Below are 23,774 nucleotides of genomic sequence, written 5' to 3'. Positions count from 1 at the left end.
ATCTCTGAGCAATTGCTTGTTTGTAAAGGATTTTATTTTTCCTTCACTTATGAAGCTTAGTTTGGCTGGATATGAAATTCTGGGTTGAAAGTTCTTTTCTTTAAGGATGTTGAATGTTGGCCCTCATTCTCTTCTGGTTTGCAGGGTTTCTTTCGAGAGATCACAGAGATCGAGTGATCTGGCTACCCTTAGCATTTTTTCCTTCATTTCAACCTTGGTGAATCTGATGATTATGTGCCTTGGAGTTGCTCGTCTTGAGGAATATCTTTGTGGTGTTCTCTGTATTTCCTGGACTTGAATATTGGCCTGCCTTGCTAGGTTGGGGAAGTTTTCCTGGATAATATCCTGAGGAGTGTTTTCCAGCTTGGATTCATTCTCTCCATCACATTCAGATATACCTGTCAAATGCAGATTAGGTCTTTTCACATAATTCCATATTTTTTGGAGGCTTTGTTCATTTCTTTGCACTCTTTTTTCTCTAATCTTGACTTTTCGTTTTATTTCATTGAGTTGACCTTCAGTCTCTGATATCCTTTCCTCTGCTTGTTCGATTTGGCTATAGAAACTTGTGTATGCTTCATGAAGTTCTCATGTTGTGTTTTTCAGCTCCATCAATTCGTGTATATTTTTCTCTAAGCTGCTTATTCTCATTGTCAAACCTGTTTTCAAGGTTCTTAGTTTCTTTGCATTTTGTTAGCATATGTTCTTTTAGCTCTGAGAAGTTTGTTATTACCCACCTTCTGCAGCCTGTTTCTGTCAATTAATCAGACTTACTCTCCATCCAGCCTTGTTCCCTTTTCTGATGAGGAGTTGTGATCCCTTGGAGGAGGAGAGGCATTCTGGTTTTGGGTGTTTTCATCTTTTTGAGCTGGTTTCTTCCCATCTTTGTGGGTTTGTCTACCTGTGGTCTTTGTAGTTGTTGACTTTTGGATGGGGTCTCTGAGTGGATGTTTTTTTTGTTGATGATGAAGTTATTTCTTTCTGGTTTTTAGCTTTCCTTCTAACAGTCAGGACCCTCTGCTATAGGACTGCTGGAGGTCTACTCCTGACCCTGCTGACCCTGGGATCACCTCAGGTGGCTGCAGAACAGTAAGGGTTGCTGCTAGTTTCTTCTTCTATTATCTTTGTTCCAGAAGGATACCTGCCAGGTGTCAGCCTGAGCTGTCCTTTATGAGGTATCTCTTTGGGTATATGGGGGTTGGAGAGCTGCTTGAGGAGACAGTCTGTCCCTTATAGGTGCCCAAGTGCTGAGCTGTGAGTTCTATTGTTCCGTTCAGATCCACTGGATAGCTATGTTTAAGTCTGCTGCAGTGGAACTCAAACCACCTTTTTTTTCACCAGGCGCTCTGTCCTGGGAAAGTGGGATTTTATTTATAAGTTCCTGACATGCTACTGCCTTTTTTCAGAGATGCCCTGCCCAGTGAGGAGGTAGCCTAGTCACAGTCTGCCAGCAGAGGTGTTGGTGAGCTACCCTGGGCTCTGCCCAGCTGCTATGTGAACTTCCTTGTGGTTTTGTTTATGGAGGTGTAGTTAGAACTGCCTCAGTAATGGTGGACTGTCTCTGTAATGGCAGACTGCCTTGGTAATGGTGGATTGCCTTGGTAATGGTAGACTGCCTCAGTAGTGGTGGACGCCCTTCCCCCCACAGTGCTGAACCATCCCGGGTCCAGCTGTGCTTGCTGTAAAACTCTCAATCCAGAGCCTTTCAGATTGCTGATCTTTTTTAGGGTGGGACCCGCTGAGCCACATCACCTGGCTCCCTGTTTCAGCCCCCTTTTTTTCAGTTGAATGGGTGACTCTGTCTCCCAGGCATTCTAGGTTCCAGTTAAAATGGCTGCCCTGATTTGTGCGAGTTTTTGTGTGGAGACCTGCTGCACTGACTGAAACAGCTGTGCTGGAGACTCAAGGTGCTTTTCCACTGGGAATCACCTGGTCTATGGGCAGTAAAAACTCGTTTGGAGATGCAGTGATCACTCACCCTCTGCATTCTCACTGGGAACTGCACTCCAGAGCTGTTTCTGTTTGGCCATCTTGGATTGTCCCTATTTCGAAATTAATTCTTATGAGATTCTTCAAGGCCATCAAAATTTACCAGAAAACTCATTTAAACTATTAGTTTTCGAATTTACATAAGCAATAGTTTAGTCATGATACCTGAATACAAATGTCCTGATTATTAGGCATATGCTTTAAAGGCCAGTGAGTGAGCTGCAGACCGGGACCTGCCCCTAATTGGATCAGCTGTGATGAATAAAAAAACAGTGACTATATAAAAATGAAAACAGCATTTCTCTAAAATCCATTTCTAACTTGCTGGACATGTACAACAGATTCTCTCCTTTTAATATTACAGCTATGATAAGATATGGTTTTATTAATTGAAGACACCAAGGCATAAAGATAAAGGTATTAATATCTGAATGTATGTTGACAGCATTGATAAGCACTAAATACGGAATACTAAAATATTTTTAAAGCTCCCTCAACATTCCTCTTTTTCAGCTTTTATTCCCCAATTATTGTCTCATTTATTTTATTAATTATTGTCGCCTCTGCAACCAGAATGCACTCTTCTGCATTAATGAAGAATTTTTCCTATGTTCACTGCTATATCTCTGCTGCCTAAAACAGTGACTAGTACATAGAAGATGTTGAATAAATAATTCTTAAATTATTAAATAAGAATAATAAATAGGTTTTAAAATTTTAAGTAAGATTAAACAAAATACCTAAATCACTCTTTTCCTTCCAAAAATCACTTTAGAGAAGTACTGAACAAATAGCAAGTCTATAAGCATTTAAAAAGCACCTTTTGAGATCAGGCATTTTGGCTCATGCCCGTAATCCCAGTGCTTTGGGAGGCTGAGGTGGGAGGATCACTTGAGCCAGGTGTTTGAGACCAGCTTGTACAATATAGCAGGACCATGTCTCTACAAAAATTTTAAAAATGCGTTGGGTGTGGTGGTATATGCTGGTAGGCTTAATTACTTGGCCTGAGGTGGGAACATGCCTCAGCCTGAGTTACAGTAAGCTATGATCACTCCACTGTACTGTAGCCTGGGTAACAGAGGAAGACCTTGTGCCTAAAAAGAAAAAATAAAATAAAAAACACTGCTTGGTCTCATATTTTAAAAGAGAAACATTGTAGCTCAGTTCACATCCCACCTTTATTATTTTGTTTCTATTTATTTCACCTGCATTAATAATATTCCAGCCAGAGACCTGTATGATTAAACAGTAAATCAGATCTCCAAGCTTGGGTTGACCTCCAAGCTTACATGGCCTGTATTTCTTCAAGGCTTCTGTCCAGGATCTTTTTTTTTTTTTTTGTCAGTATTCCTAGCTTTCAACCATCCTCAGGAGTATTTTATGTGGCAACACTCCTTTCATCCTCCATGCCTGTATCCCAGTATTATACATTTAGATACAAAGAGATAGATTGACTAAAAGCACACCCATAGAACAGAAACACAGGGAAAACCACACATACAGAGAGGCATATATGTGCACACAGAAATGGGCCTGCACATATAGGTACACTTATGTACAGAGAAACATTTTCAAAGGTGAGTGCATACATGCACACACACTTACACAGCCATACATGCATGCACACAAGTGCTAGTACACTCATTATATTCCCCTCACAGAGATAAATACACACACAGAGGCTGCTTGCAAAGATATCCTCCCTGCCCCCAACATATATACAGGGGTACCATTCCAGTTCAGCGGAGGCATATCCCCAACAGAGAGCAGGTCCCCTCACAAACAAGTATCCTTCCAAAAGATAGGCACTTCTTCCAAAGTCATCCGTCTCTCATATACATGTGCACACATGCGTGTACACAGACACACACACACACACACACACAAACACATGGCTTCTTTTAAAAAAAAAAAGTAATACATTGAGAATGGCTGCATTGGATTCTTCAGGAACTGGACAAAGGAGGTGAATAAATAGTAGAAAGGATATAGGATATGATCCCTGTAATGTTATTTACTAATATTGCGACTTAAGAATTTTGGCTACTCTGAGCTTCATTTTTTAAATGTATAAAATTAGAACACCTCCACTTACCCGTAGGATTGCTGTACAAAATAAATACTATTTTTTTGTCTTTGAAGTAAAATTCTTACTAGTCACATATATATTTGTTTTCAAGTTATTCTCTTTAGATAATCTTTCATTTCAGAATGTGATATAATGTTCAGAATGATAATAAAGGCAGCTCAGCTCTGCTGCACTCTTGCTGTGTTCCAGGCACTGTTTTAGGCACTCTGTGTACACACTTTTATTTAATCCTCACAACAACCCTAGTGATTGTAGCCCAAGATTACACAACCAGCAAGAAGTAGATTGGAACCCAGATTTCTAAATACTAACCTCTTCACCACAAAATAAAAGTATTTATCAATTATGTTAATGAATATAATTACCATTTCAAAGCAAAAATCATGTTATTAATTCCTGAAAATATTAAAAAATTTGTTTCTTCATGAGAAATTAATCAATATTCAAAGCTTACATGCAATATTTAAAATCATTAGGTTCTTGTAACATTAGATTTCTCACTGACTTTTCCCTCTGCAGGGCATTTTGGAAGCAGTTATTTTTCTTTCATTCACTGTGATAATACTGAGAGTAAAAGTAAAAACTTTAATTTATATATAATTTAAGAAAAGAATAATCGATTGACTCTTCTAAATGTATTCTCTACATTGATTCCTCTGTCTTTGAAAGCAGAGATCTTTCCATCTTCCTTATCACTGGACATGGTAGCATTCACATAGGGGTTCTCTCCGTAAATATTTGTTAATGAAATACCCAATAGATAAAAGCTATAGCCATGTACAGTGGCATGTGCCTTTTGCCCTAGCTTGGGATGCTGAGGTGGGAGGATGGTTTGAGCCCAGAAATTTGAGGCCAGCCTGGACAGCCTAGTGAGACCCCATCTCTAAAAATTTTAAACTTGCAGACATAAAAAAGTCTTAACAAGCAGTTAATTTGTGGAGAAAAAAAGTAAAAGTAAATGCATGTTGTGGAACTGCTTAAGTCTTCTGAACAAGCAGCTAATTGAGACTCCTTGTTTTCCAAAGAGAAATTAGAAAAAAGATACGTATTTAATTTTGTAGTTGGGACACATGCTATTTGTAGTAAAAAAGGTTAGGTGCAGAAGTGCTGCCAAGGCCTTGTAATTCTTAGAATCAATACTTGATACAAAGACAAAACAGTCTACTGACCTTTTAAAAACTGCTTAGGGTTTTCTATTTATATAATTTATTTAACACACAAGATTTAGATGTAACAAGTTTTAAATTACTATAATAGATTATAGTAGACTAAAACCTCAAAGTGATAAAATAACAGAAAGGGACATGCTTTACCATTATTCTTTCATTTCCTGATGTAAGACTTTCTTTTGGTTAAGAAGAAAGCATTACTATTTAGATCCATATTTATTTAACCACTGTGATATATCATTGTCTGTTAAGAGTCAACTGGTCCTACAGTTTAATTATTTTCCAAAAGACAGTCTTTCACCTAAAAACAAAATAAAGATTTTTCACAGATACAGTTGTTCTTTAGCTGACAATCATCTATAGCAGATCACTAATTTTATAACCTAGGGAGTATTTACAAACATTCTATCATAAACAAATTAGATGTGTTTTCTCGCTTTTTTTAAAGGGCTGTACTGGATAACTGACAGATCTCAATGTGCTCCTGGTATAGAATTTGGGCACTTGAACACCCATCTTTTTTCCTAATAGAGCAATTCAAAAACTTGCTAATAAAAATCTTGGCCCTACCTGCAGACAGACTTTGGTCCATCTTCTTGGAATGCTCAATGGACATCTGTCTATCCAGGCATGTGCCCCAATTAGGCTTCTAATTTTTCCACCAAGAAACATCAACTTCCCTCTTGGTTAACTGTGAAAGCATATGGATCTGCCCTTAATCAGCAAGAAATACTGATTATAAGGTCTTATCAGTGAACATAATCTGTTTTAATATTATATATAATGATTATATACTCTATTAATCTTGTTAGACTTTTACCAAAAGCTTAGTTTGCAGCCTATTCAATTCCTCTGTCTACTATAGTCCAAATTCTTCCCTGAGTAATGGTAGACAAATAATGTACTTAAACCAAATTGTTTATTCCTACATTACTATTTGACATTATGTCTTTAGTTTTGAAGGCCATGACAGTGAGCATGTTTTTAAGAATGTCATCCTTCATACTAGAGAATTTCCTTTAAAAAAGCACAGGGAAGAAAAACTTAACTGACTCTTCACCAAAGTTATGCTCCTCTTGATGAGAATTAAATGGCATACTTTAGGTAAAATTATGGGCAAATTGTTAGTAATTTCAAAAGTAATAATTGATAATATCCACCAACCTCTAACAACTGTAAAGTAGAGGTGTGGAATCTTTTTTTCTATTGAAAATCATTGCCATACAAAAAAATGTAAAAAGAACATTCAAGCCAAAAACAATTTAAATATTCTTAAATGTTAAGAAGAACAGAGAATACCGAAAAATTATAGTATTTCTGTTCTAGATTATGGGCAATTACAAAGAGCAAATAGAGACACAGCAATATGCCAATATCAAAAGAGTGACGAAAAGCATTCAAGACATTGAAAGAAATTATGAGAGAGAGCCACTCAAGGGAATGCCAGTATTTAAGGTCTTTCTATTAGCCTGAGGTGTATGAATCTGAAGTAGTGACTACTTCATGTTTTTCAAAGAAGCTAAATTTATGGCACTCTCCTGCCCAATAACCTCTATTGGCCGTGCCTGCTAGGTATTCGGGATCCTCCATACAGTTTCTAAATCATCCCCTATTACCCTGTTACCTTAAATTTACTGTCAAATTGAATTTCTAAACACACCGTTTTTTATTTTAAACTGTACTTTAAGTTCTGAGGTACCTGTGCAGATCTTGCAGGATTGTTGCATAGGTTCACACGTGCCATGGTGATTTGCTGCCTCCATCCCTCTCTGCCCCTGTCACCAACATCAGGCATTTCTACCACTGTTAACCCTCTGCAACCTCCCCATCACCCTGCTGTCCCTCCCCTAGCCCCCACCCCCAACAGACCCCAGTGAACATACCCATTTTCTAACCTCAGTGCCCTCCATCTGCCATTCCTTCTGCTTTCTGAGAAATGGGCAGAACTCTTAGTTAAACCATGACCCAATTGGGACCATACCAAATGGTCTATATCAAAGTTAGAAGTTCTCAGTATTTTTCCTCCATTCACTTCACTGCTCCCTTTCTCCTTTAATTATAATTGTTTATATGTATCTGCTCCACCAAGATTCACGTAGCACTCATTTCCCTCTTTGTTTTTTTAAATTGTCTTCCCAGCTTAGCACAGTGATGAATATAGTGAATGCCAAATAAATAACCATTAAGGATTTTTATCAAAAACCACCTCTTTCATGAAAGACATTTGTATCAGTTATTCTTGACTTCATAAATGTATTCTGGTGAGGAGCAATTTCATTTTAAAGATATATCATATTTCATGATCAAATGAAGTAACTGCTCTCCTCAAAAAAAAAAAAAATGCTGGATTGGGTGCAGTGGCCCACATTGGTAATCCCGGCACTTTGGAAGGCCTTGGTGGGTGGATTGCTTGAGCCCAGATTTGAGACCAACCTGGGCAACATAGTGAAACTCTGTTTATACAAAAAATACAAAAATTAGCCAAACAGGGTGACATGCACCTGTGGTCCCAGCTACTTGGGAGGTTGAGGTGGGAGGATCGCTTGAGCCATGGAGGTTGAGGCTGCAGTGAGCCATGCTCACATCACCGCACACCACCCTGGGGGACAGAGCGAGACCCTGTCTCAGAAAAAACTATAAACAATTTATGATTGTAGTCTTCATTTGGTACTCTAGAAATTCTTGAATCAGAGAATTTCTGAAATCAGAAAATTCTAAAGTGGTCAAAGTCTTTAGGCTTACCTTTAAACTGTCAGTTCCTTCTGAATACTGCAGGTGTCTTCATCCTTTCCACATGCTGCAATAGTATTTATGATAAGAATTTCCAAGGACTTATTTGGGCCCCAGTTGACAAGGCTGTTTTATAATACAAGGAGCACTGGACTGGAAGTTAGCAGATTAGGTTTTTGTCTAATTCTACAAGTTACAATCAGAGGAATTTCTGTTTCTTAATCAGTAAAATCAGAGGTTTTGAAAGTATTAGTTATTTCCAAATCGATGAGGTGTTTTGAAAAGATAATTATTTCCAAATTTTGTTGTTTGGAACAAAATTCTAGGGCAAATAGCATGGGGAGTTAGTTCAAATGGACCTCCTCTACTTTCTAACATCACTGTCCCCCTATAGCTTTGTTTGTTCATACTAATAATCCTAAACACTGAAAATAATTTAGAATAAAATATCTAATATAAATATACAAAGAGGTACATTTTTCTTTCAAAATCATGAACCAACTATATAAACAAAGACTTTGTTTCAGCTCCACTGTAATCTTAACAGTATGGCTTATGTTAACTAAATATGTTAAAAAGAAAAAATTTAGTCAAGAGCAAATCATCTAACAAATAGACTGCAAGATTAATAGAAGCATGACATGTAGGGGAAAACATGGACCTAAAGTAAATCTCTCCAAGGAACAAACTAGATAGACTTTACAAATGAAATGAAAGGCAGAAATATTGGGCCTGCTCAAACTTAAGTGAATGTATTAAAAGCCAAGACTGAAAAGAACATGGCTGTTAGGAATAAGTTTAGCCATCTCTGCAGTATTAGTTAATAAGATAATTGAAATGCCACCCAAAGTTATTCTTCAGATAGTTGATAGCAATTGTTAAGGAAAAAAGTTAGTAGGGCTGGGCATGGTGGCTCATGTCAAGGTAGGCTGATCACCTGAGGTCAGGAGTTTGAGACCAGCCTGGACAACATGGTGAAACCCCATCTCTACTAAAAGTACAAAAATTAGCTGGGCATGATGTCAGGTGCCTGTAATCCCAGCTACTTGGGAGCTTAGGCAAGAGAATTGCTTGAACCGAGGCAGCGGATGTTAGAGTGAGCCAAGATTGTGTCATTATACTCCAGCATGGGAAACAGAGGGAGACTCCATCTCAGAAGAAAAAAAAAGAAAGAAAGAAAAAGTTTGCAGCAATTGCTAGGAACAAAAGGTAAAAATGCTGGTTTAACAGCTGGTACTGTAAAATCACAGTCTAGAGACTCGTTAACATACTGCCATTCTAAGTCACACATGAGAAACTACAAAATAGCCATTTCAAACTCTCTCAGGATATATTGTATGACAAAACTTAGCCATTGTTCAAACTCATCTAATGAACAGCTGCTCTAGCTGTTGGAATACATTTTCTGGACATGAAGTCTACCCCTAATATTCTGCAGATGCCAAATACTAGCCCATTTATGCCAGTCCCATCAGGGAAGAGTATATCATATAGTACATAATGGGGGAAAAGCTATGTGGGGCAAGAGAATGATAGCAAAACAATAGAAGACTAAATACTAGTGAAGTAATAGTGAAATCTAAAGAAATTTTGGCTGGCTCAAACTTGTAAGTTTAAACCTATTTTCCTGTAGGAATAAAGTTATAAATAACAGTAGATTACTAGGTGAAAAGAAAGGATTTTTCAACCAGGTGATGATAAAATCAGTTTGTAAATTCCATAATAGTTTTCAAAAACATCTATTATAAAGTGAAAAATATTTAAATATTTATAAATGTTTGAATTTGTTCAATAGAGATACAAATGGATAAAGGTTATAAGAAAAAGGTCTCAGAAAACAGTGAATTCATTTGATAACAAAAGAAAGCATTGACTGTGGTACCTTTAGATACAAATGGAAAAAGGTTATAAAAAAGAGGTCTCAGAAAACACGGTGAATTCATTTGATAATAAAGCATTTACTGTGGTACCTTTCTTCTATGGCACTCTTTGGTTGACATGTGATGCATTGTTTTAGATTATTTCCTCAGTAGAAACAAGTACCTTATCCATCATTTTATAGATGGATTCATTAATCACTATTGCCATTTCTACTTAATGTAATTATGTCTTTTATTTGAGAAGATTGAAGTCCACAGTTCATAAAACCTGTGTTTTAGTATCATGTATGTTTGAATAAATAAGTATTTATGAAAAATTCTAGTTTATTTGATGCAAAAGTTCAAATATCAATACTATAGTTAAATAAAGCATCATTCTTTAAACATTTTACTGCATATATTATGGTATAAAATTATGGCTGTATTAGGGTAAAGGTGTACTTTAAGTGTTACCTTACTGTTCTTAACATAAAAATCTTTAAATTTTTTTCAGTATAGAACCATAATCTAGAAAATAAAGTTGTTTTTAGAATGCTAAATTAAAATATAAGAGTAACATCAACTTTTTTCTTTTTTGGGCCTGTGTTTTGTATTTATTTTATTAATATGCTTCTCTATATCATAGAATTCTATTTTAAAATAAATTGAATTACTTTAGCTTTGTAAAAATGTTTGAGTGAAAACTTTGAAGTTCTTAAAAAGTTGACTAAAAACTTGTTTTGTAATTGGTGTCTTTAGATCCAAAGGCAGAAACCAGGTTATACATCACAGTCAATGACTTTGAATTTCATGTCTATAATCGTTCGGATCTTTATGGACGCCTCCAAGAGCTGTTTGGTTTGGAGCCAACAATAATTCCACCCAAGAAAGAAGATGATAAAACACGGGAAAATGGAAGAACAAGAACCCAATCGAAAATTGAAAGGTTCAGGGTCATGCTTGAATTTTATTAATCTCTAGCATTTAAACATTTGCCTTTATTAGAATATCATTGAGGCTAGGCACCTAAACAGAGTATAATGTTACTTTGCAAATTAACTCAAACTTTTAGTAACATAAATAATTTATAAATATTTTAGAAATTGAGATAATATAGAATGTGTAATCTAAAAAATTCCTGTTCTATTCCCTGCACACTAATCCTACTTTTCTCCATATTAATAACTACTGTTATCAATTTAGTTTTTATCCTTTTGAATGTGTGTACATAAACATACACATACATATTTAAGGTACATATATAAATAGATGATTTTGTTCTGTGTGTTTCTAAACATTTATATTTGGAATATGTGCCTCATATAGTGTGTATTGATCTGTAATTTGCTTTTTATTCAGCAGTTTGTCTGTAAGATCGTTTTGTATTTGTATATGTAGGTCTGATATTCTAGAATAGGATCAGCGAACTTGGACCTACAACACAAGTCTAACCCACTGCCTGTTTTGTAAATAGAGTTTGATTGGGCCAGAGCCACACCCATTTATTTGTATATTATTTATCTATTTGGTGAATTGCTGTGAAATTTTCATTTCTTAATATTTTGTACTTTGTATATGGCCAGTTTTCTTACTCTTGGCTTATAGTTTTTATTAAGGGAAAATTAATTGGCACGAGGCATTTGGGTGAAGGAAGAAAGAGGAACAACTGGATTGTTTTTAGAAGTGCTTAAAACAGTAGAAAATCACCAAAGGGACTTGTACCTTAATCATTTATGTTTTAATAACAACTTTGGCTGTCTTATAAAATGTCATATAGTTACATAATGGACAAAATGGTAGATGTAATGATAGCATATCATCCCTTATAGTTTTATCATTCTAAAAACATAGTTTTGTTATTATAGCTTGTCCACCTAAATGTTGATATGATAGAGTGCTCCAGTAGACAGCTTTAGGAACGTTAGTATTCCTTAAGATGATCATTGTTCTGTTTACTGAAGTAGTCATTAGATGCATTTGGAAAGGTACAGCTGATATTAATAATATATATTGTGAGGAAGTGAACTATGTCCTCCTCAGTTATTTTTTCTCTTATTCATGTCAGTTTTATTTTTTTCTTGTTAGAGTTAAAGTAAAAACAGAATCCCAAGATCCCACATCTTCATGGAGATCACTTATTCCAGTCATAAAGGTCAATGTGAGCACAGTAAGTAAATTCTGCTATAATTACTGCTTCATGGGATAGTAATGTAGAACTTTTAATTTTTGCAAATGTGATTTTAATGTAAGAAAATTAAATAATTTTGTTTATTTTTAGTTCCTATTTCCGTAAAGTGTGAGTGAAATAATTATTTTAACATCAATACTGTTTTCTGACAAATTTGTATTTAAAGTTAAGTACTTAAATTTTCTTTTAAGTACTGGTTTAAATTGACCAATGGAATAATTTAAATAGCACATACTCCTAAAGTACAATCATTTAGCTATTGTTTGAACTGTTATAATTTAGCTAAAGAAAGAAATATGGCCAGAAGAACATGATATAATATCTCTTATCTGTTGTTTTTTTTAAGGGACGTTTGGCCTTTGGAAATCATTACCAACCACAAACTCTGTGCATTAATTTTGACGATGCTTTCTTAACTTACACTACAAAACCACCTTCAAGTCATCTTGACCAGTTCATGCATATTGTGAAAGGAAAGCTTGAAAATGTTCGAGTCATGCTTGTTCCTAGTCCAAGATATGTTGGTCTTCAAAATGATGAGTAAGAAAATCTTATAAAAATAATAAAAAACTTATTATAGCTAATATAGATACAGCTAGAACCTTTAACATCTTTTTAATTTTTTTGCTACAAATTGTACAAAAATTAGTATATTTCTCTATTAAAGCAGTTAACCATGTAGTCCTTTATAGGATAAATGGATATGCTATCCAGTGATAAACTCTGATTTTAAATATTTTTTCTGCATGATTATAATTTTTTTACCCTTCTCTCTTAATTGTATTTTGGATACTTATTTTGGGCAATTAGCTCCTGTTTGTATGTTAGGAGATACACATTACAGGTAGGTTTTGTTTCTAAAAGGCATGAATAAAGAGTAAATTGAGGCTGGGTGCAGTGGCTCACGCCTGTAATCTTAGCACTTTGGGAGGCTGAGGTGGTAGATTGCCTGTGCTCAGGAGTTTGAGACCAGCCTGGGCAACATGGTGAAACCCCATCTCTACTAAAACGTACAAGAGAAATTAGCCAGGTATGGTGGTGTGCACCTGTAGTCCCAGCTACTTGGGAGGCTGAGGCAGGAGAATTGCTTGAACCCTGGAGGCAGAGGAGTGCAGTGGATTGCACCACTGCACTCCAGCCTGCGCAACAGAGTGAGACTCTGTCGCTGAAAAAAGAGTAAACTGAGTAGTTTTATTATGGTGGAATACCACTTTGAGTTAGTAAAAGTTGAAAATTGAATTGAAATTACTCTTGAAAAATTTGGTGAAGTTTAGATGGTACAGTTTTGAGACCCACATGACATTTCTTTAAGTTCCAAACTGTCAGTTTTCCATCTAACTTTGCAGATTTTTTTTCCCTTCAGTGAGGTAGCTGTTTGTATTTATATGACTCATTATAGGAATGATGTACACTAGACTCACTTAGTGTGGTGGGGTGCTAAGTGGGAGAATGATGGGCTCTTGTGATTTTTTTATTTTTCTCAATTTTTTTGTGTGTAACAGATACTGCGGTTGAATTTATGTAGTTTAAGTGTTCATGTGAAGAGTTTTCAGTACGGTGTCTCAGCTTTTATCTTTGTGTGTAGGCATCATATGAGGTTATATGTGAAACATGATTATTCTGTTTTGGTTCTAACTCTTGGCTGGCTTGATGTTAGATTTTTCCAGGACTTGGCTAGAAATAGAGAGAGGGTTTTTCCTTTATGAGTATCATAACTGTGGGTCAACTTGGCCTTAGATCATGGACTTGGTTAAGCATCTTCTGGAATGTGGACTGTGCACACAAATCTGTATGAGTAAAGGAATAATGCTGAATACATTGGAATTTTTTTGGGAAAATTATAGAGAGTAAGATGGAAAACTGTCTTGCTATTAATAATTTGTGTAAAAAGATTTAAAATTGTATTTTTTACTCATTAAAAGTAAGTGTGGAGATTACATGATGAGATTAAACATTAACCTTTGTGATTTAATACCTATTTAGAAAAAAATTGCTGAGTTTTTGCATTTAATATTATCTAATGATTGAGAAGTTAATTTTGATATGCAAGAAGATACCATGATGTGTGACAAAAAGAAAATTTGTTTAATCAAAGCAAGCAAAGATTGATGGTTTGTGGGAAATTATTGATGGTAGAAAAATGCTCATTCCAAAGTTAGAGTTCATGATGTTTGCTTTAGATTTATTTCAAGTTGATCAAATATTTGTGAAAATACGTAATATGAAGATGAAAATGACAACATTTTTTTTAATGTTTTTGAATGGTTATAGTTTATTATACAGATAGATAAAATGATACTTTTTATTTAGTTTTTTAGTGTTACTAATATAAAATCATCAAATTTTATTTTAGTTTTGTCGTAGAATGTAGAATATTGTTTTATTCCAGTGGTCATTGTCTATTGTATTTAAACTTTGTTTTAAATCAATTTCTCTTATTCAAAACTGAAAAGGAAAAACATAAAACCAAATTTTTTCTTCCCTAATTTTTTTTCTTCTTGAACTAATTTACTGATAAATTTTCAATATCATTTTATTATTGAATCTAATATAGAACTATGGAACAATTTGTTAGGATGGTTATTCGTGTGAAAGATGTTTTTCTCTCTTTTCAGGATGCTACTTGTTATATGCATTTTAGTTTTTTTTTCTTTTTATTTTCACCTATTGCAACCATTAACTAGTATACTGAAGATTTTATATTCTGGAGATTTGTTTAGTTTGCTTTCCCCTCCACCTTTTTATAGACCACCGAGATTAATGGGAGAAGGTTTTGTGGTGATGCAGTCAAATGATGTTGACATCTACTACTACATGGATGAGCCAGGTATTGTTGTTGTTTTTGTTGCTATCACACAGGCTGGAATGCAGTGGTATGATCATAGCTCACTATACCCTTGACCTTCCAGGCTCAAGCAATCCTTCTGCCTCAGCCGCTTGAGTTGCTAGGATGACAGAAATATGCCATCATGCCTGACTAATTTTTAAAGTTTTTGAAGAGCTGGTATTTCGCTGTGTTGTCCAGACTGATGTCAAATTCCTGCCTCAAGCGATCCTCCTGCTTCATTCTCCCTAAGTGCTGGGACTGTAGGCACGAGCCCACAGTACCTGGCCTGTTTTTTTTAAAAAAAGTATGTTTCATAGCTACAATTCTATTTCTTCTATGAAATGCTGATATCTAGTAATATTTTAAATCTTCTTGCTTAGGCATCAGGAAATGGTAAATGTGAACATGAGTGAAAATATCTGAAAAATATCTGGCATTTCTCAAAACTTGAATATTAATTTAGTCTTGTAGACTAAAAGAGAACTTTTTTTTCTAATTTGGTTTTCATAGATATACCTCAAAAATTGAGAATGCAGATAATCATGAACTTTAAAGAATTGAGTGATAGTTAAGGTAGTTTATCTTAGCTTAGAAGCTTAGTATGTTAGATTTGAGACTTAAAGTATAAAGATTGAAATCCATTTAGTTAAAATTCTTGACAGGTGGCTTCTATTTTATAAAAGTATCTAAGCATTGGATTTTAAGCTCTTTTTTCATTTTTTTTCTCTTTCTATACTTTCAGAGTATAAAAGTATTTAGGGTCAGAGTATTTTGAAAGTAAAACTAGGATGTTATTTGCCTTTTGACCCTGTTGACATTTGCGCTAATGGTGTAGAGCAATGATGGCTAAAACTGTTGCTGCTTCAACACTAATCAAGGCAGTGGTTCCTAATTGTACTAGTAGTCATTGAATTTTTCAACTGCCACATTCACAGTAAGACAAAATGTCAATGTCACATAAAAATTTCCTTGATTAAACAGTAGAAATTATTTATTTTATCAAATGTTGACCTTTTGAGTAAAATGTTTTTAATATTTGATGTGAGAAAATGGGAATTACACATAAAGCACTTTTGTTGCGTACCAAAATATTCTGGTATGTTGAGGAAAAGTACTTGTGTGATTGAGTTTCAAGCGGTACTAATTGCTTATTTTTTTTCCCCATGGAGTACCAGTTTTATTTGAAAGAGAAATTAGAGACAAACTGATTCTGAGCTTTCTTATGAAAAGTAGAACTTTGGAAAATTTGAGTCTGCTGTTACGAGCTTGAGAGCATCCCAATAGTTAACAGCTTTTATGATGAGACTACGAACGATAAAGCAAGTGTGATGTTTTTAAATGTTTAGAAATGAAATTGATCATTTGGAAAAAAATCTGCATTACTCAGTGAACTGGTATTTCCCGAATGACCAGTGCATGATGTTATAAAAGTCATGCATAGATTAAAAAATGTATTCAAAGTGCAAGATAGACCAGTAGATTTGAAGATAACAAGGTATGAAAGGTTTAGTGACATAGCTTCAGATTCCACATTGCAATTAACCTTTAAGAAATTTCCACTTGTTGAATTTTGGGGTAGTATCAAAGAAGAGTCTTCAGATTATTTGAAAAAGCTGTTAAAATACTTCCCGCTTTTCTATCTACGTATATGTATGAGGCCAGATCTTTTCCAAATCCTTCAATAACACATTGAATGCTGAAACAGCTATGAGAATCCACTTGTTTTCTATTAAGCTAGATATTGGAGATTTGCCAAAAAAAAACCCTAATATGTCTCACTAAATTACTTTGTTTTAGAAAAAATTGTTATTCATCATTAAAAATGAGATTAAAATTTCATTTATTTTTTATATATTACATGCTGTATTTAATTACATTAAATATTTTATTATATTAACATATGAGTTTATTTTAAAAATAGTATTTTTAAAAATCACTAAATTTTTATTTTGAACACAGTATTTCTGATAGACATAATGCAATATGAGAAAAACCTCTTTTGGGTTCTCAGTAATTTTTAAGAGTGTGAATGAAGGTTTTCTGAGACCAAAAAATGTTGGAACTGCTGATCTAAGGAAACTTTTTAATGGTCATTTAAAATAACTGCCTTTATATTGTATGTTTTGGAATATAGGACTTGTTCCAGAAGAAACAGAAGAAAACATTGAAGGAGAAATGAGCAGTGAGGATTGCAAATTACAAGACTTGCCTCCATGTTGGGGACTGGATATAGTTTGTGGTAAAGGAACAGATTTTAATTATGGACCATGGGCCGATAGGCAGAGGTACTTGAATAGATTATATTTCTAATAAGTCTTCTAGATGTCTTGAGATGCCTATAATTTTAAATAAAAACTAGCTTTAAATTTTTATAAACTGTCTTATAATGGCAGAGGAAGATATCACTGAACATTTTGATCCAAATAATAACTTGCTTGTGGTTTATCCACAAGCAAGTTCACGCCAAAGGTGGAGCTGATTCATTAGAAATATAGTGAATGAGGAGCATATTTGTTGGTTCATTTATTTTTTCAACAATGATTTCTTTATTGATCCCCTACTATATGCCAGATATTGTTGGCACTATGGGAATTCAGAAATAAAAGACATATATCTTTCCGTTTTAGTGGGGAAGAAAAAAACCAAAAGACTAATATTAGGTGCAGTAATGGAGGTAGATAAAGGGTCTTGATGAAGAACTTAGAAAAGTACCATGCTAATTTGCTAGTGCTGCCGCAATAAAGTATCACTAATAATGTGGCCTAAGCAACAGAAATTTATTTTTTCACAATTCTAGAGTCTAAGAAGTCCTGCAACAAGATGGTGGCATGGTTGGTTCCTTCTGAGGGCTATGAGGGAAGGATGTGTTCTAGGCCTCTCTCCTTAGCTTTTGGATGGCTGCTGTTTTCCAGTGTCCTCATGTGGTCTTTTCCTTGTACAGTTCTGTGTCTAGATCATACTGTCCAGTAGTATTGGATTACGACAGCATACTCTAATAACCTCATTTTAACTTAATTACCCTTCTGAAGGACCCCATCTCCAAATATAGTCACATTCGGAGGTACTGGGGGTTAGGATTTCACCATTTGAATTTTAGGGATTAGGACTTCAGCGTATGAATTTTTAGGTTATTTGGTATTCCTAGTATATAGTATATAGTATATAATATATATTAAAGTTTAGGGGAGAGAAGAATTGGGAAAGGCTTTTGGTTAAGGTAACACGTAAATTAAATTTTGAAAGATAAGTGAGAATTAGGGAAAGAGGAGGGTGAATCATTGAGGCAAAGGAAGTGTTTTATAAATTCATGAGGACAGTGGAGAATTGTCCTATATAGTCTATAGTATTAAGAAGTATAGATTTTATAATGGAGGTAGTGTCTATTAGTCATTTTATTAATTTTAAAGTAGTTTTAATTTTTAATATATTATGAACATTTTTCTATTTCTTGAATTTTAAACAAAGAAGGGGACATTTACCATTGATTATGAGGGAGCATCTCAGTTTTTATGTACAAAATTAGACATTGCTTAAAATTAGCTTAGTTTTTCCATTTCTTAACTAGCTTTTTTGAATAGAGAAATATAAGGCAAGTCATTTACTTGAGCAGATATTATAAGGCCATTGATGGATTAATGAAAAAGTGCTGATACTGACTTGATATATTGACTTTTTAAATGCTTTTTAAGAAAGTGCTATCTAGCTAGCATTATTAGAATAATTATATATTTGTCAAGTAGTATATGTATTTGTCTTGGTTTATCTGTAGTATATAGGAATACCTGCCTCATTAAGTAGCTAACTAACAATTACATGGTAAATGAATAAGCTTGTTATTTGAAAATTCTTGCATTATGCTTAAACAATACTTCATTAATTCTGCATTAGGTCATTTGTTAAACTTTAAAGTAAACAGAGCATAAAATTTCAGGTTAGAAAGAAAACACTTTTCACATTATTGGAATCAAATTTTCCTCTTGTAAGTCATGCTATATTTGACATGCAGGAGTTGAAAATGAGAGATTTTACATTTCATTAAGTAATAGAGCTACATCTATTTAAACTCTATTTGGAAATCTCAAGAAAAGTATTTTGTTTGGTTGGCAGAACAGTTATGTATTGTTCGAGGAAAAAAATTAATGCTTTAACATAGGCCTATGAAGTATTTTTGCATTTTTTAGCACTTGAGTAAAGTGTGCTTCTCCTTAAACTATTTTTAATTTTATTGTGTATTTTTAATAAGCATTGGAGTATGTTTACACAAAAACCCAAACTAAAATGCAATGGAGAAATGACACTGAAGATGGAAATTTCCTTTAACAACTCCTTTCAAGTAGATTTTTTTACTGCTGGGAGAGAAGAGCAATGCGTTTCTAACCTGGACTTTAAAAAAACCACTCAGGTTATTTAAAAAGAAAAAAAAAAGAAATGTATTTTTTATGTGTATTTAATTCATTAATGTGAGCAGTATTTGTCTTTTCATTTACATATGTAGCTCTTTCTTCTTCTTCTTCCCCGTATTGAATTTCTGCACAAATATGAACTATAATCAGGAATGAACAGTAAGGTCAGCCATCTATTAGCATAACACATACAGGAAGAATCTCAGCTGTTTTGATACTAGATAATTCACTCAGCATTGTGAGGAGTTACTGATTTCTGACATAGCATGGTTTTAGCCTATAGATTTCATAATCATAACATGATTCTAGTTTCTAGGTTTTGATGTCATTTCTACTACCTTTACGTGATTGAATATTTAAGATATTCAGCTTTTACTTCTTATTTTCTTTTTATGAATTAGAATACTGATTTTGGTCCCTTATCAGAGGTGATTTTGTTTGAATAACATGTCATTATGCTTTCTACCTCCTTATGTAGAGATTGTTTATGGAAGTTTTTCTTTCCACCTGATTATCAAGTTCTGAAAGTTTCTGAAATTGCACAGCCTGGGAGACCAAGACAGATCCTTGCTTTTGAATTACGAATGAATATTATTGCAGATGCTACAATTGACTTGCTGTTTACCAAAAATAGGGTAATTATCATAATAATATAGTAGAGAATAGTGCTTAAAATTTGAACAATATTTTTCAGAGTTTTTTTCCTGATGACTAGTCCCATACTTGGATTAATTTATATGAGCTATTTTCCTTTCAAATAATTGTATATGTTTTACTTTCATCATAATTTTATTAAATGTCAAATAATGGAAAGAAATTAATGGTAATAGATCTTCAGGCTATATTCTGGCTCATTTTCTCCTTTTTATCTGGTTAATTTGTTTTAGTGTGTTTTTGGTAAAAATTTCAACTTTTGTACTTAGAACTTTTAATACTTATTTAACATCATCAGTAATTTCTTCTGTGATAATAACTGAAAAGTAAAGATGGGAGAATAATTATAATTAATGTTTTATATGAATTTTTTTCTTTTGGTAGGAAACAAATGCTGTACATGTAAATGTAGGAGCTGGCTCATACTTAGAAATTAATATTCCAATGACAGTTGAAGAAAATGGTAAGCTGCAACTGTTACTTTTTTAAATGATTAAAGAAATAATTATAAATAATACAGTTATCATTTTAGATTAACATTAATAAGGTTTTCTATTTCAGTTTTTTATTATATTTTGATGTGCCTGTGGTCATTAAGGGGAAATATTATGTAATTATTTGAGCATTTAGAGAGAAGGGAAACATTTTCTAATCAAGTTCAGTCTTATAGTTATATGCTTTTATTATATCCTTTGCATCTATTTTGTAGGATTGAGCATAATTTAGTTAATGTATAGTTTTCCAGTTAGACTAATGCACTATGAGAGTAGGTGCTGTTTTGTTCTTCAGTGTATTCTCAGTGCTGAACCCTGTACCTGACATTTGGGCAGTAATTGATTGGATGAGTACAAGGCTTGGTTTGAGGTTATATTGTTAGCAGATTTTGTCAGGGAGTAAGCTGTGTACTTTGAGTAGCATAACTTTAATAAATCAGAACATTTCACGATAAAAATGTTACTTTCATCTGAGCTGAGATGGTCTAAGTTCATTATGCATTTGAAATATGGGCACTGAGACAGTTAATAATTTGAATAAATACTGTTAAATTTATCAATTGTTATAACTTCATTTTGCCTTCTTATTTCTATTTTCTTATTACATTTGTAATTGAGAGTAGTTAAGATGAAATTCTGCTTTATTTACTTTCTTGAGAGTAAAGAGTAGCAATTTACCACCATTTCAAATCAGTTATCATCAGTGTTTCTGTTGCTAAGTATACTTCATTTTTGTGTAATTCTTAGCTCTTATTTTTTGGTTCTGTTACTTATTTTGCTGCTGTAAGAGGAAACTAGGCAGAGGGTTGACTACATTCATTAGTTTACCTGAAGTGATACCATTTAGCACTGCCTACTTAAATAATCAGTTGAAAAAGTGACTGTGAATTGCATAGTGTATCTTTTTCCCATAACTTTGGGGCTGTTTCAATGAAGAACTAATCCTTATCTAGTTTACAAAAAAAATCTTACTAAGACTTGAAGAAGATGCTTGAGATTATCTAGGACTGCTGATTCAGAGTGTGTAGTTGGAAAGAAGTATCTTTTAGAAAACTCTTACTTTCAGGTGTATGATGGGGTATAAAGGCAGTTGGGAGTTGTACAAAACTGATAATATTTCAGTTAAGGAAGTGTTTCCACCTTTTCACAACTGATGATACACATAGGAAATAGCATTTTTACTGTTTTATCCTATATTATACAAATACTGGTACACTGGAGTAAAGGGATCACTATCCCACCTGAGGACTGAGGGATCAATATCTTGAGCATATCTATTATAAATTTGTGGCAAGTACCACAGAATACCTGTGGAACTCTTGAGTTAAGGGTTTAAGGAAAGCCCAGTTAGGATTTGAATATAAAGGTTAGGTGGCTTTTAAGATGACTGTCAATGGGAAGATGGACTTAGGTGTCAGGCAAGAACAATATATAACAAATAAATTTAAAACTTTTTAGAGATTCAGGTATTTGAAAAAAAAAAATGCCTGGAGCAGGATGCAGGATGCATGTGGAACTAGGTGTACAATAGTGATCATAGAAGTAGTGTTCATGGAAAGATTTCTTCAAGAAAGGAAATGCAATACTATAAACGATTCAGCTTTTGTTGAGAATGGGCTATATTGCTGAGAAACTGTCATTACTTGAGGGGAATAGCTGTTATTTAGTAACTGTCATTATATAAGAAGTAGTTGAAAATGATGAAAATATGTACCCTTGAGTCAGTGGAAGAAGAAAAGGAGTTGTCTTCTGTAACTGAAAACTATTGTTTAAAGAATAGACTCATAGTTTTTCAAACTACAAAGGAAAGCAGATGAGAATAGATATTATATGGAGTTGGAACTTTGTTCCTTTAGAGCAGCCCATATGAGAACAATCACCTATTAAGTTAGCAAGACCCCTCTCACTGAGGTGTGTTTAAATAGTGACTATCAATTTTCAAGGATTCCTGATTTGGGTGGTGGTGGGAGTTGGTTCCAGTCCAAATATGTTTCATTTTGTAATTTTTTTTCTGGTTCTTAATTTTTATGTTTGTATTATTAGGTTATACTCCTGCTATTAAAGGACAACTCTTACATGTGGATGCCACAACCAGCATGCAATATCGGACTCTTTTAGAAGCAGAAATGCTAGCAGTAAGTCTGTATATGAGGATATACATACTTGTATGAAAAACAAATTTGATTTTAATTTACTTATATAAAGTTTAAGTAATCAGGAAATCATCAAATGACTCATCTTCTAGTTCAAGAATAACCAGATGCTCTTGACCCTGTCCTAGGGAAGAGCAGTGGATTCCCAGTGCTATGGACTCCTGTTGGCACCTCTCTCTCGCTCTGCTTCTAGTATGAGAGAAGTGAATAAAAGGCAATGATACTTATGTTTTTGGCCTGTAAAATATGAGAAATTGTTAGAATATTGTTTTTAAAGTTTATTAGGTGGCTGTACTAAATCTCTTTTAAGTTGTAAATAAGATAATTCTTTAATATATGTTTTCTAGCCCCACTGGATTGCTTTCCTGGGGCTTAAATAATGTAATTTATTGTGCCTTTTACTTGATGAGTAAGGTAAAGGGAATAAAATCTTATTGATACCCTGGATTGTTCCATATTCGAAAGAGAAAAATATGGAAATGCCAGTGATTAAAATTGCAGATTAGGACTCATTAATCAAGCAGATTATTATTATTGTTATTATTACTATCAGGGACAACAATACTAACAATAGCAAAAGCCCCTATGTAAAATGTTTAATATGCAGAGATTCTTTCATATAAGATGGTACCATTAGGTTCTTAATTACTTATCTTAAGCATTTTAAACATATGTAAATTAAGACAGATTTTGCAATTACCAAGAATATATCAAATACCATAAGTATATTTCAAACTGGGATATTCAGTATTTTAATGAATTCTTCATCTACTGCTGATAAATAGTGCTGTGTGACAATGCTGTTCCTAGGCAGGCAGCTTTTGCCTTTGCAGAAATACCAGACTGGGCTGGGGATGGAGACTTACACCTGTAATCCCAGTACTTTGGGAGGCCAAGGAAGTCTGATCACTTGAGGTCAGGAGTTCGAGACCAGCCTGGCCAACGTGGTGAAACTCTGCCTTTACTAAAAATACGAAAATTAGACAGGTGTGATGGCATGCGTGCCTGTAATCCCAGCTACTCGGGAGGCTGAGGCACAAGGATTGCTTGAACCTGGGTAGTCTGAGGTTGTGGTGAGCCGAGATTGTGCCACTACACTCTAGCCTGGGCAATCGAATGAGATTCTGTCTCAAAAAAAAGGAGAAGAAATGCCAAACTGCAGGAATACTAATGTCACTTTTGTGACAGTATACATTGCACCCTATCTTCCTTTACACTG

General features: G+C 34.1%; 1 protein-coding gene across 31 annotated transcripts in view; it reads left to right on the top strand.

The window, feature by feature from the left end:
* BLTP1 (bridge-like lipid transfer protein family member 1) overlaps positions 1 to 23,774 on the top strand; it is a 220,865-nt gene that overhangs the window by 28,379 nt on the left and 168,712 nt on the right. For all 31 annotated transcript variants that reach the window (XM_035293010.3, XM_035293009.3, XM_078366548.1 and 28 more), the window contains 8 exons: positions 10,596 to 10,782; positions 11,922 to 12,003; positions 12,371 to 12,564; positions 14,772 to 14,851; positions 16,986 to 17,136; positions 19,733 to 19,889; positions 20,293 to 20,371; positions 22,446 to 22,537. In XM_035293010.3, the coding sequence (XP_035148901.3) occupies positions 10,596 to 10,782; positions 11,922 to 12,003; positions 12,371 to 12,564; positions 14,772 to 14,851; positions 16,986 to 17,136; positions 19,733 to 19,889; positions 20,293 to 20,371; positions 22,446 to 22,537 (1,022 nt within the window). The remainder of the gene's footprint in view (positions 1 to 10,595; positions 10,783 to 11,921; positions 12,004 to 12,370; positions 12,565 to 14,771; positions 14,852 to 16,985; positions 17,137 to 19,732; positions 19,890 to 20,292; positions 20,372 to 22,445; positions 22,538 to 23,774) is intronic.

Source organism: Callithrix jacchus, chromosome 3 (assembly GCF_049354715.1).
Source record: "Callithrix jacchus isolate 240 chromosome 3, calJac240_pri, whole genome shotgun sequence".
Classification (NCBI taxonomy): Eukaryota; Metazoa; Chordata; class Mammalia; order Primates; family Cebidae; genus Callithrix; species Callithrix jacchus.
Note: the sequence above shows the minus strand (reverse complement) of the source record. Positions and strands in the feature narration are given on the sequence as shown.